At 55.3% G+C, this 13,531-nt stretch overlaps 2 protein-coding genes across 2 annotated transcripts in view; one reads left to right on the forward strand and one right to left on the reverse strand.

Annotated features, from left to right (window-relative positions):
* Window positions 1-2,473: 2,473 nt before the first annotated feature.
* Window positions 2,474-5,478, reverse strand: PPM1N (protein phosphatase, Mg2+/Mn2+ dependent 1N (putative)). Its single transcript, XM_007458518.1, has 4 exons — window positions 4,774-5,478; window positions 3,869-4,170; window positions 3,724-3,784; window positions 2,474-2,542 (listed from the first exon to the last, which is right to left on the reverse strand). The coding sequence occupies exons 1-4, from the start codon at window positions 5,476-5,478 to the stop codon at window positions 2,474-2,476; spliced, it is 1,137 nt and encodes a 378-aa protein (XP_007458580.1).
* Window positions 5,479-7,103: 1,625 nt separating this feature from the next.
* The window catches only part of RTN2 (reticulon 2), an 8,288-nt gene continuing 1,860 nt past the window's right edge, over window positions 7,104-13,531 (forward strand). Inside the window, exons 1-8 of the mRNA XM_007458519.1 lie at window positions 7,104-7,140; window positions 8,800-8,844; window positions 8,968-9,438; window positions 9,544-9,804; window positions 12,013-12,220; window positions 12,592-12,730; window positions 12,876-12,945; window positions 13,072-13,118. Of these exons, the coding sequence (XP_007458581.1) occupies window positions 7,107-7,140; window positions 8,800-8,844; window positions 8,968-9,438; window positions 9,544-9,804; window positions 12,013-12,220; window positions 12,592-12,730; window positions 12,876-12,945; window positions 13,072-13,118 (1,275 nt within the window). The 5' untranslated portion in view covers window positions 7,104-7,106. The remainder of the gene's footprint in view (window positions 7,141-8,799; window positions 8,845-8,967; window positions 9,439-9,543; window positions 9,805-12,012; window positions 12,221-12,591; window positions 12,731-12,875; window positions 12,946-13,071; window positions 13,119-13,531) is intronic.

The raw sequence follows: 13,531 nt of genomic DNA on the forward strand, positions 1-13,531 counted from the left end.
GGGGGGGGTGCGGCGCTGGACCTCGGTGGGAATGGGACTCCCAGTCCCTGTGTGAATAAGGCCCCTTGTCCCCTCTCCACGCACGCCCCGCCGTGACTCAGTTTCGTCTGCGGAGGATGGTGGGATCATCCAGCAATCCGAGGGAACGGAGGTCGGGGACCCTCCCTCTGCCGGCTCCCGGGAGCCCCCTCCCCCCACGCGCCAGATTCGGGCTGAGTCCCAACACCCTCCCAGGCTTCCGCCACTGGGCCTGCAGACTCCGCCTTACGTGACGTCACCAATATGCTCACGCCCCTCTCGTAGAGCGCCACCTGGCCTGGGTAAGGTGCCCTGGGCTGGGGCAGGAAACTGGGGAATCAGTTCGACATTTAGAAATGGATAAATTGAGGCCTGGAGGCAGGAAGTAAATCTGGGGTATAGCCCTCTTGCCTGAGCCACCAGGACTCCAGTGGTGCAAGGTATGAGTGTAAAACAACTCTTGGGGCCCAGCTGACTAGGTGAGGGAATCAAGATTCTCAGCCTTTTTTTTTCCAAGAGGAATCTGCTGCTGGGTGCCGTCCTGATCTCCTTCACCTCATTCTTCTAGGCCATGCTCTGACATTAATTCTTCTCTGAAGAATGGAGTAATCCTCTCCCCTTATCCACCCCACTCTGGGAAACCTTGAACCCTGATCTATGGTAGGTTATAATTGTTTCTCTGTGTGTCTCCTCAGACTGAGTTCTTTGGGGACAGAGGTAGACTTAATCAATTTCTGAGCCTTACTAACCCAGCCAGGCCCAGAACAGCAGCTCAACACACATTTATATTTATCCAACTGCATGAAAACCCAGTTCTGTGTGACCATGGGCAAGTCCTTTCTCCTCTCTGGGTCTCAGCTTTCCCATCTGTGAAATGGGAGGGGTGGTGCTTCTGTGTGCCACCTGCACTATAGTCAGCAAACTTTTTCTATAAATGTCCAAATAGTAAATATTTTAGGCATATTAAACATAGGGCCTCTTTTGCATATTTTTTTACAGCCCTTTGAAAATGTAAAAACCATTCTTAGCTCAAGTGCTGTACGAAACAGGTAGCAAGACCCCTGCACTAGAGAAACTCTTGCATATGTACACAGGAGCCTGACCAAGGATCTTTACGGCAGCAGTGACATAAGGGCAAGAAATTGGAAACAACCTAAATACCCATCAAGAGGATGATGGATGGTGAAACCATTGCACGTCTCTTGTCTGAAGTGCTGAGTAGCAGCTAAAAAGAGTGAGATGTGTAAGTGGCATGAGAGAAGTTTCCAACACATTATTGAGTCAAAGGAAACAAATTGCCAAATGATACATAGGGTATGAAAAAAATCAAGGAGACACCTAAGGTACCATATACATGTGTGTACATGCCCAATAAAAGGTCTTGAAAAATCCACTCCAAACTCACTGCAGGGGTTACCAGTAGGACACAGAATGGGATCGTGGAGAGTCTGATGGTCATAGTCTCAAGCCTCATCTTGAAAATGCTGAGTTCAATCCTGCCTCTAGGCTTTCACACTGGCTGTTCCTTCTGCCTTGGGACCCTCTTCCCTGGGGTTTTTGCATGGCTGGCGAGTTCTCTTGTTAGGTTCCTGCTCAGTTGTCCCCTCCTCAGAGGTCTTCACTGACCCCCGTCTAAAGCAACCATCCCCAGGTGGAAAATGGAGTGGCAGTGGGTGAGGGATGGAGAGAGACTTCACTGTATACCGTTTTGTGCCCTTTGAATTTCAAACCAAGTGAACTTACCACCCATTCAAAAAATAACAATGTAAAAGAACCAGCATAGCTCCCCTAAGACATTTTCTTATCACATCCCCCAGTTTCATTTTCCTTGAGACACTTGTCAGTGTCTGAGATGACCTTATTTATGGGTTCCCTTGTTTGCTGTCCCCCCGCACTCCACCCCACACACTAGGAGGTTCCGGGGACAGGAACCTCAGTGGGTCTGCCAGGTTGATGGCCTGAGCAGGGCCTTGCACATAGCAGATGCCCCATACGTATTTGCCAAATGACTGGGCAAATAATGTGTGCGGGGTTTTTTCCACAAGAAAAATGTATTTTGAATTATGTAATTAAAATTTAATTGTAAAAACTTTCCCCTAGCTCCCCGCCAAACAGATGAAAAATAGGAAGGGAAGAGAAGGTTATTGAACTGGGTGATTTTCAGGGTCCATTCAGCTCTAAATATTTCAAAGACATTTGGTTTTGGGGTTTTGAGGTTTGGGTTTTTTTTGGGTTTTTTTTTTGGGGGGGTCTAGCTGGTGAGCGGAATTTCCCCTCTCTCATAAGACTTTCTGTCTTATGAGAGGAAAGTAGGAGAAAGGGAAATAAACATTCTGGGGTTCCTCCACTGGTTTCTCTTCCTTCCGCTAGTCTGCATAGCTGGGAAAGGGGAGTTTTCTTCCTTAATTCCATTGAGGCCCCAGCTGGGCAGAGGGTCCCTAAAGGATGACAGCTGTCAGGCCTCCAAGTCCAAGGCTGAGCTTGAATGGGTGCAAGTGGGCTTCTCAGCCCCATTCTGCCCCATCTGTAACACAAAATGTGGAAGATGGTGAATAGGAACCCCTTCTTGCCCCTCAGCATTTACTCCCCTGTATTCTGGAAGCACCACTCCTATTTTTCCTTTGAGGAACCAGCATTCCCTATCTCTCATTTCCTCAGTTTTGGGTGGAGTGGACCCCAAGGCCAAGCGCTACAGGATGGGCCTGTGACCCCAGCCTGGCCAATCAGAGACACAGAGACTGGTCAGGCACATGACCCAGTGTGGCCAATGAGAACCAGCTCTGGAAGCACGGCTGCAACTACTGGGAAACTGGCATGCTCTCCCCACTGGGGATGTTAGGCTTCTGGGATGTGATCATGGAGCAGCAACTCTCTGCTACCTCATGTGGAGACCCTGCCTGGGAATGAAGCCAACTCAGAGAAAGGAAAACTAAGACAGTTCCTGATGACATCATCTGACAACTGGATGCAGTCATGCCTTAAGTCCCTGTACTCTTTAATTACATGGCCCAGTAAACTCCTGGTTTGTCTTCCCAGGTTGAATGGGGTTTCTGTCACTCACAACTCAAAAGAATCCTGACAGAGACCTCCTTTCTGCTGCTGAGAAACCAGCAACAACCACCCCCACCCCCACCCCACCCCCCGATTGGTAATAACCCAACTCCCTTCTCTGCCCTGCAAAGGCCTTCTGGTTTCCTCCCTCACATTTCCTCCCAGTCCCCCACCCCATACCTTAGTTTATGTGGCTCCCACTCACCACCTCCTTGGACATCTCTAAATAGGCTATCTGGGCCTAATTCACAACCTCTCTCCTCTAAGACCTGGGCCACCCTCAGAGATGTCCTGGTGGTCTCTGCAGTGCAGTTAGCCCTTGGTATTGGTCATCAACATCCCTTGAATTTTTCTGCCTTATTTCTGGATGGAAGGGGTGGTGCTTGGGATGGTGGGGCTTCACAGAGCAATGTAGGGGGCACATTTCTTGGAGGAGAAGCACAATCCCTTCTCTGCTTCTGCATCACCACCACCCGCTCCCCCCGCCACCAACCATCATGCCTAGCACAGGACCAGGTGTGAGAATTTATTACTATATCAGGTAAGTTCCTGTCCCCTCTGGCCTCAATTTCCCCATCACTTAAAGAGGTGGCATGGGGGGGGGGCTGAATTACATGCTTCTAAGAGAAACATTCAAGAACATGGGTTCCTTACCACCCAGCGCTCTCCTGAGGCCTGGCAGAACTGAGAGTAAGCGTCAGCGATGACTGTGGCCCTGGAGAGCAAAGGAAGGCCCTCAGGAGGGGACCCTCCTCCTCCCACCCATCCTCCCATTCCACCCCACCCCACCCCAACTCACTTGCAGTGGAGCCCTCCCCCAGGAGGTAAATCCGGGATGTCCTCAGAGGCCAGAGTCCTGAAAACTGTGTTCAAGCTGGGGGGCTCCTGGCCAAAGGCACACAGCTCTGAAAAGGAGGCAAGGATTGTGAGAGTTACCCTGCTTGCTGACCACCCCTTCCGCCGGGCTCCTGGCACCTGCTCACCTGCAACCCTGCGTCCCAGGGCTGCATCCAGCACTAGCTCCTTCCTGATGGCCTCCTCACAAGGCCTGGGGGCCCCCGGGAAGCAGACCAGGATGCAGGTCATGTTGTCCAGGCTTCCCTGGAGAAGGCAGAGAAAAGAGAGCCTGGTGGAACACGGTTGAAAGCCCCAGCACAGGGCTCCATGCCCTAGGAAACAGAGTTTCCCAACACACCCCTTGCTCTAGTGCCCCCTTCCCAATCTGGTTATGCCAATATCTCTAAAGTCCCACCCTTCCGTCAGTCTAAACCAGGCCTCTCACAAAGACCAATTCCTTAGACCACGCCCTCTCACTGTCCTAGCACCACCCTACTAAACAGAGCCCCTTCCCTTTTCCAAAGCTCCTCCCACTCTGCTGTTGAGCTGTTTTTCCTTCTGCCACTAGTCACACCTCAGGACCCATCTTTAGGTCTAAGGGCTGTCCCATTCCAAAAGACCACGCCCTTTCTTGTAAATCCCTCCCACTTATCTATCGAGAACTACAACTCTTCCGTCTTGTCTCAAGGGTTCCCTCAGTCTCCGCTCCCTGCACATTTTGGCCCTGCCCCGTTCCAGCAGGCCCCGTCCCCTATTTGGAGTCCCACCTCTCCTTTTCTAGTTTTACTCTCGCCTCTGCATCAAAGCTCCTCCCCACTAAATCCCTTAGGTTCTTCCCTCTAAGATCTTAAGCCCCGCCCCCAGGACCTTGCAAAGACACGTGTCCAACAGCTGCGCGCAGAGAAGCTGTGGGGCCAAGCCCAAGCAGAGGCGAGATGCCACCAGTGCCGCCAGGGCAGAGCCAGACATCGCGTCCCACACGCCATCAGAGGCCAGGAGCATGAATTCGTCCTCTGCTCGGCGTGCCAGGGCGGTCACTTCAGGCTCCGCGGAAACGAGCTGCAGTTCAGGGGGCCTTCCCGGAGCCTCTTTGTAGGCAAAGTCTCCCAGTGCTCGGGACACTGCCAGAGAGCCCTCGAGGCGCCGGCGGCTGATGGTGCCGCCCGCGTCATGGATGCGCTCGCGTTCCCGGGGATGGAGGGGCCGATGGTCTTCGGTGATGAAGGCCACGGCGCCGGCGCGACTCAGCACCGCGCGGGAGTCACCGCAGTGCGCCAGGTACAGAAAGTGCGGGGAAACCAGCAACGCCAAGGCGGTGGAGCCTCCCGGCTCGCCGCGGGGCCAGAGCGCGCGCAGGCGTGCGTCTGCGCTCAGAAAGGCGCGGCGCAGTGCTTCGCACACGCCCTCGGGCTCGCCGGGCGCTGGGCCCAGCGCCTCGAGCACGTAGCCCGGCAGGTGGCGCGCACCGAAGAGGGCGGCTCTCGTCCCACCGTGGCCGTCGAGGATCGCGAAGAAAGCCCAGCCTGGGCCCAGCCCGGGTAGCTCAAGCCAAGCGCAATGCGCGTCCTCCATGTGTGCGCGCCACCCTTGCACTGCGCTCGCCCCGAAGCTCAAGCCCCAAGACGCCGCCGCACCCCCGTGCGGCCGCTGGGCGCATCGCGGCGCGTCCAGGAGGGACTGAGGTCCGTTGGGAGAGGTACGCCTCTCCTCTGCCTCCTCCACCCTCTCTTGCTTGCGAGCTGGCCAGAGGAGACGTTCCAGCAGGCGGGCAAGGGCCGCCATCCTTCAGCCTGGGGATCAGGAAAGCTCCACCCTCTGCACCTGCTAACAGCCCCGCCACCCCGCCCCTGTCACCTCCACTAATCCTCTGCACTGTGAAATTTTAAACCACCTAAATCTCCTTCCTATGCCCTTGACTTGCACTCAAGTCGAATCACTAGAAGGGATTGAACTCTTCGTTCTCCTCTCTTCCGCACTTTCAAAGTGAGGATTGGGGTTTGGGTCAGGGAAAAAAAAATAGTACCAAACTAGCATTTACCATGAGCTACACACTGTTATACATCATAATCTCCAATTTACCGAAGAGGAAACTGAGTCACAGAAGTAAACAGTGTTACAGGGAAACAATCTAGAATCCGTATTCTCAACACAACACTCGGCTTCGGCTGCCCAGCCCGACTCTGTTCAATCTCTGCCCACATCGGTGGTCCCATCCGGGTTTCAAAACCTTTAAATGCTTAATTTTGTTACTTCGACCCCTCCCCTCTCCTCGCCTCACTCCAGGTTCAGCTCACCTTCTGGGCAGCACCACCACCCTTGATTGTTCTGCCCTATTCCCTTTAGGCCACGCCTCTAGCTCCTCAGTCTCGGACTGACCCCACCCAACTCTGAACAATTCTAAATTGGCTTAAACCTCCGCAAGTCTGAGCTCCTCCCCTTGTCTCAAAACTTTCCGAGTAGTTTCTCCCCGCCCCCTTTCCCACTCCCATTGAGAATCTAGGCTTATACCTCTACCTCTCAGCGGTAAAATCTTTATACTCCCCTCAATGCCACCTCTAGCTCCACCCCAACCCACTCTGAGATCCACGCCCCCATCCTCTCCGCCTAGGCTCCTTCATCATTATTCCCGGAGCCCCTCACGCTACCCTCGGTCCCGCTTCTCTCCCCCTAAAGGCCCCGCCCTCTTTTGTCTAGACCCGGCCCTTCAGACCGCCTTCCAGGCCTTCTCGACAGGTAGCCTACGGTCCTAGCTCCGCCCCTCTATTGGAAGGCCACGCCCACCTCCATCCTCCCGGGTGTTTCCCCTCCCCCTCGCCCTCCCTCAGGTTCCGCCCCCCGTTCTCTGGCCCCGCCCCCGGGCCCCGCGCTGCAGTCGCCCCACAGCGGCCCCGCCCGCCACCGCTGAGCCGAACCGAGGGCGGCGGCGGCGGCGGCGGCGGCGGCGGGCCTTCCTGCCAGAGGCGCGGCCTCCACCGGAGGTGGGCAGCCCGGGGCCCACAGGTCTGCGCGGGTCCGGCCTGGCCCTCGGGGGCAACGAGATGCTGCTGCTGCTGCTGCTGCTGGAGCGGCCCGGGAGGAGGAGGCAGCGAGGATGGCGGCGGCGGCGTCCTGGGCGCGGCGGAGATGAGCGCTCGCGGCCCCAGGCCCAGGGCGGCGTGGCCGGAGTGGGCGGGGGTCCCGATGCAGGCCCGAGGGGGGCCATGGGGCAGGTCCTGCCGGTCTTCGCCCACTGCAGTGAGTAGGGGGAGGCTCAGGCCTGGTGTGGGGCCCAGAGGCCCGGGTGGGCTCCTCCCCGGTTTCCCCTCCGACCTGGGCCGCGGGAGAGCCGAGATGGGGAGGAAGCGAAGGAGACAAAGGAAGCTCTCCCTGCCCACCGTGTTCGAGCGGCGATGGGGGCGACTTGACCCGGACAACCTGAGTGAGACCGGGCAGAGGCTGGGGTCACTGAGATAGCCGACGGGGGGCGCTCTGGGCCCTTGAATGTGCCGCGGGGCTCCGCCCGGGGATGAGGAAGCTCTCCGGGAGCTGTCCCCTCGCCCTGGTGCTGGCCACAGCCAGCGGTGAGGGGATTTGAATAGAGGGGTAGAGCCACGATGGAGAAGAGGGTCTGACTCCCCCCTTCCCCCGCATCATCCATCTTCGCATCCCACCTCCGTTTTCTCCCCAGACTCAGAGGCAGCCCCGACCTCGCCCGAATTGTACAATCCCCTGTCCCCGGGATACAGCCATCCCTGGGTTGGGACTAGGACTCCTGGGTCCTTAGGTTTTACCACTCCGGGTCTCTGATTCCTGGCCTCCTATTCCCTAGCTGAAGAAGCGAGGTGGGGGCGGGGGGGGCATCTGATTTCAGTCTCCAAACGGTACTGAGCATCTCCTGTAGGCAAAGCCCCAAGCTAACTCTGAGAGGCTGAATTCCATAATTGAAAAAGCCTTGCCTGAGCCTTATGATTTCTGAGCCCAGGGCTCTAACAGTCCTTGTCTAACATGCTCTGTCTCACACCCCTATGGTTCTGACAGCTGGGGATTGCAACGCCGACCTAGCCACTTGCATGTTTTGGGAGTCGACATGCCAAAATTCTGAGAATTTGTTATTTCAACATTTTAGAGTATCATCCCAACATTCTAAGATCCTGTCCTTACCTGGGCTTACAAAGGAAGGCCCTACGTGACCTCCCCACCCCCACCCCACCCCGCCTTTCCTCTCTGCCCTCATCTCCCTTCCATCTCCCCATCAGTCACCCTGTTCCAGTCCCATCTGCACACTTCTCAGTTCCTCAGATATGCAAAGCTTAGTGCTTGCCTCAGGGCCTTTGCACTGGCTTTTCCCTCTGCCTGGAAGACTCTTCCCTAGATATCCGCATGGTTTCCTCACATCATTCAGGTTCCTGTTCAAATGGCATCCGGGAAGTCTTCCTCACCAACCTGTCTGAAATAGCACCCCCTTACTTTCTCTTCCCTTACCTTAATTTTTCTCCACACACTTAGCACCCAACATCATAAGTTTAACTGTTACTGTCTATCTCCCCTATAGAGTGTAAGCTCTATGAGACTAGGGATTTTGTCTGTTCTGTTCACAGTTGTATCCTCAGGATCTAAAACAGTGCCTGGCATGTGTTAAACACTCAACTAATGGTTGTTGAAAGAATCAATTAATTGAAGCCTCCTAAAATCCCTAGTTTAAAGACACTAAGATCGAGATTCCTGGATGTGAACTTCTAAGACGGAGCTTCAGACAGCAGGGATACTAAGGTTTTACAGTCTGTATACAGAATGTTCTAGAGGTCCTGTAATTAAAACTATGAGATTCCTGAATTCAGACGGGTTTCCAGGACTAGCACAGTAACTTGGGCAAATCGAAGCTCCTGAGAGTCTTTGGTTCTCTCCCTCTTTCAGAAGAAGCCCCGTCTACAGCTTCCTCCACCCCTGACTCCACAGAAGGTAAGCAGAGAGGGAGGGTGTGAGAGTGGGGCTCGAAGGGGGCTCACAGCTGGGTAAAGGGGTTAAGGGGAGCTGGCTAGGGTCTTGGGCAGAAGAGTTCATGGCCTCCTCTGCTCATGGCAGGAGGGAACGACGACTCGGATTTTCGGGAGCTGCATACAGCCCGGGAATTCTCAGAGGAAGACGAGGAGGAGACCACATCGCAGGACTGGGGCACTCCCCGGGAGCTCACCTTCTCCTACATCGCCTTCGATGGCGTGCTGGGCTCTGGGGCCCGCAGGGATTCAGCTGCTCGCCGCCCACGGCCCCAGGGCCGCTCAGTCTCGGAGCCGCGAGAGCCGCCCCCGCAACCTGGCCTGGGCGACAGCTTGGAGAGCATCCCCAGCCTGAGCCAATCCCCGGAGCCTGGGCGCCGTGGTCACCCCGATTCTGCCCCTCCAGCTGAGCGCCCCCTGGAGGACCTGGGGCTCCAACTGGACCAACTGGGCTGGGCGGCCCCGGGAGCAGGGTCCGGGGAGGACTCTGCCACCAGTAGCTCCACCCCGCTGGATGACGAAGAGCCCGACAGATCAGAGGTTGGAGAGGCTGGGAAAGGTGAGATGTCCCAGGTGCTGGGACCAAAGCCACCAGGGGTGGGTGGTCTCTCCTTAGGGCACCTCCATGGTGAAAGCTCACAGCCTTCTCTCTCTAACGCACCAGAACTGGACCTACAACTCGGACTCGCTCAGTCCTCGCCGCCCGAAGTCTTGACTCCACAGCCCAGCCCTGGCTCTGGGATCCCTCAGGCCCGCACCCCATCTCCACATCGATCTCGGGATTCGAACTCTTGGCCAGATGAGCCCTCACTGGACAAGAAGGAGGAGGAAGAGCCGTGGGGAGGGCTGGAGCGGGAGCCAATCACGGGGCAGTGCCTCGATAGCACGGACCAATCAGAATTCACATTGGAACCACACTTTCTAGGTAAAGTGCATGAGGGAACGTGCTCCTTTGGACTACAGCGAGGGTGGAGGATTGATTTTTAAAGGGACCATCCTCTGGAAGGAACGGAGGAGAATGGAGAAGCGAGGAGGTATTGCTACTGGCAAGACATTGTAAACTCCACCCTTTTAAAAAAATGTTCCCATTACCTGAGATTGCTATTGGCTCTTTTTAAATGGTTCCCCCTCCCACTTGAGAAGTTGGAAGAAGCATTAGGATTGGCTAATTGCTAAAAAATAATCCCTCTTTTGGAGTGCTCCCCCTAGAGGCTGATTTGGGACAGGCCAAATCCCTGAAAAAATAATGCTCTTTTCTGAATGTGGCCACTGGGCAAGTAAAAGTAAACTCGGTGCGTTTTAAAAACTCTCCTCTTCCCTGACCACATGAATTGGCCAATTGTAAATAGACCCCGCCTTACTTTAAAGTATGCTCAGCCTCCACGAACGGTTCCTATAGGTAGGTAATAGACATCACTGCTTTTGGCTGTTTACAAAGAGAGCCGCCCCGTTTTGGAATTGTTCCCACCGCAATGGAGAGTCATTGGCTGGGTACAAAGGGGCCCCGCCCCCTTACTCCCTCCCTCCGGGTTCCACTGAAGTGGGCAAAATCCCTGAGAAGCAGCAGTGTCTGTAGCGTCTCACTCGGAGCCGAGATGGGGAGTAAAGGTGGGCTTTCGGGGCGGGTTGGGACGCGGGCGCTGGGGGACCGTGGAAAGGGACCCAGATTCACTTTTATCGCCCTCAAATCTGGGTGATGTTTCCTCTTGGTCCCAGATTCCCCAGAGCGGCAGGCTGGGGCTGAGGGGCTGCGGGGGTGTCTAGGGAGGGCGTGGAGGGAGTATGGGGTCCCCTCTCTCTCGAGCCGGAGCTTTGGGGCCCAAGAGCAGCGAGGCCCCCACCCCCAGCCTCAGGCCCAGGCGGTGCTGTCACTCAGTAGCTGGACAGGCCAGCACAGCTGCCTGAGAGGCACCCTCCCCCCATCGTGCCTAAACTTAGCCCCCGCCTCAGGCGACCCGGTCCCTCCCCCACCACTGGCTCAGGCTTTGGGGAGCCTGCAGGGGAGGGGTTGAGGGGAGGTCTACCCTAGTTAGAGGTAGATGGGAGGATGTGCATAGGGAAGATACAGAAGTGAGGAGAGGCAGACTCTGAGGGGGACTGGTTGGGATGGGTCAGTTTGATTGGAGTTAAGGGTGGGAGGATGGAGACTGTCTGGAAATAGATGGCAGGGTACTGGGCTCTCAGTTCAGGGCTCAAAGCAGAGCCGATTATAGGGACGGCCATTAAAAGTTAAGATGAGTGAGATGAAATGTTGAGGTCCAAAGGTCACTGATCAGGACAGAGGCTGGGCTTGGGAGGTGAGTTTAGGATCTCTGAAAGGGGTCAGAAGTTTGAGTTAGGGCCTAAGAAGGAGGATGATGTTATTAATACATTTAGGACTTCGATGTATGTGTTGGTAGGGGTATCAAAGAGATGTGACTTTACACCTGTCAGGGTGCAAAAAATAAAAAGAACAATAACACCCATTGCTGGGCAGGATGCTGGGAAAGGATCACTTGCGTGTTGCTCATAGAAATAAGGATTGTTACAGTCTTGCTAGTAAGCAATCTGATAATATTTATGACATTCAAAAATACATACTTAGTCCACCCAGCGATTCGACCCTGGCACTCTATCTCAGAAATAGAACCTCCCGGAGGTAAGAATATCTGCAGGAGGCTGGTGCTTGTAGTACTGTCGGGAAAGAGAATGGGGGGAGGAGACAAAGTAAACGACCCAGCAGTAGCTGCATGTTTGAATAAAATGAATGATGGTGTAGCCACACCGTGGAATACCGTGTAGCCCTTAAAAAGAATGAATTAATAGCTATTCCCGTTGACTAGGAGGGAATTCTAGGAGGAAAGTAGAGTGAGATATGCATGATGCAGAAGATTGATTTTTCACCCAAAATTGTGTTCACACGTTATCTATGGGCAGGAGTAACCTTGAGGGGACTTGCTAGACAGTTAACTTGGGTTTTCCAGGAGGCAAGCATGGAATAAAAGAAGATAAATAAAAATCTGGAAATTGGGTTAAGGCTCTGACAGGTGTGTCGAGAGGTGATGTTTCAGCACCGAGACAGGAAATAGGAGGTCAGGAGGTCAGCCAGGCCAGCTCCAAACCCCAGCCTGATTGCCGCCCCCTCCCTCCACAGTGGCAGACCTGCTGTACTGGAAGGACACGAGGACGTCAGGAGTGGTCTTCACAGGCCTCATGGTCTCCCTGCTCAGCCTCCTGCGTTTTAGCATCGTGTCCGTGGCGGCCCATGTGGCCCTGTTGCTGCTCTGCGGCACCATCTCTCTCAGGGTTTACCGAAAAGTGCTGCAGGCCGTGCACCGGGGAGACGGCGCCAACCCCTTCCAGTGAGAGCCTGCAGCCTGGCCCCCAACCCTGACCTCTGTCCAGACCTCAGCGCTGACCCTAAGTCATGACCCATGACCTCAGATCAGGCACTGACTTCTCACCCTGGCCCTGACCCATCCTGTTCCTGTTCCTGGCTCCAACCTCACCCTGACATGAAACCAGACTCTGACCCTTGACTTCCAGCCGTAACCTCAGACCCTAAACTCTTACCCTTAATCCTTGATCCCATCTCCTGACCCTGACCTCCACCCTAGCACGTTACACCTGGCCTTACTCCCCAACCCTCACTTCTTGCCCTTGACTCAGCCACGCCCCTCAGCCTGGGTCCCATCCACCCATTGAGTGGCCTCACACACCTCTGTTCTCTCAGGGCCTACCTGGATGTGGACCTGACCCTGACTCGGGAGCAGACAGAACGTATGTCCCAACAGATTGCCTCCTGCGTGGTCTCTGCGGCCATGCAGCTGCGGCATTTCTTTCTGGTAGAAGACTTCGTGGATTCCCTCAAGGTGCCCCGAAGCCCCACACTCCTCCTGGGTCCCAGCATTCAACTCCCTGCCCCTGGGGGGAGGAGGGGAGAAGGGCCATTGCTGGGGAAGTTCCCAGCCCAGGGTGCACCCCATAGACTCTGCTGACCCCGACCCTCACCTTCAGCTGGCCCTTCTCTGCTACATCTTGACCTTCGTGGGTGCCGTCTTCAATGGTTTGACTCTTCTCATTCTGGGTGAGCTGGGAAGGCTGTGAGGGGCGGCGCGGGGAGGTTGGTTGCTGGGGTCTGCTGGAGGACAGGGCTCTGAATGGAGCTGTTAATCTCCCTGGAGAGCCCTGACCCCCATCTCTGTGCCCGCAGGAGTGATCGGTTTATTCACAGTCCCTCTGCTGTACCGGCAGCACCAGGTAAGTGCGACCGGCCCTCAGTACCCCGGCCAAACAACCCCACACACACACAGCCGGGGTCCGTGACAGATGTGACAGATGTCCCAGCCAGAGACAAGAGGACAAGCTGGTGTTCCCACCCCTGACAGAATCAGGCTCTGACTGACACATGCTAGGCACAGGTGGTCTGCCTGCTGCCCCTCCTCCATGCAGCTAGAGTCTACCTAATATGTTTCCACAGCCAGAGACAGGCATTTCGATAGGTGGCCCGTGATAGAGCCAGGATCTGACTGACACATTCCAACCCAAGGCAGGTAGACTAACTGATGCTTCTCCCCAACAATGATCCAAGGTCTGCCTTGACACGTCCTACCTCCAGAGAGGCAGCCTGACTGGTGTCTTCTCTCCCTGACATAGCACGAGGCTGAACAACA

Source organism: Lipotes vexillifer, unplaced genomic scaffold, assembly GCF_000442215.2.
Source record: "Lipotes vexillifer unplaced genomic scaffold, Lipotes_vexillifer_v1.1 scaffold371, whole genome shotgun sequence".
Lineage (NCBI taxonomy): Eukaryota > Metazoa > Chordata > Mammalia > Artiodactyla > Lipotidae > Lipotes > Lipotes vexillifer.

What these genes read in the sequence shown, in the direction of transcription:
- PPM1N (XM_007458518.1), bottom strand. Translation starts at nt 5,478, where the DNA reads ATGGAGGACGCGCATTGCGCTTGGCTTGAGCTACCCGGGCTGGGCCCA. An exon ending in TGGACACGTGTCTTTGCAAG is followed by an intron (nt 4,171 to 4,773) that starts GTCCTGGGGGCG and finishes TGCCTTCTCCAG; the next exon opens with GGAAGCCTGGACAACATGAC. An exon ending in GGGGGAGGGCTCCACTGCAA is followed by an intron (nt 3,785 to 3,868) that starts GTGAGTTGGGGT and finishes TTTGCTCTCCAG; the next exon opens with GGCCACAGTCATCGCTGACG.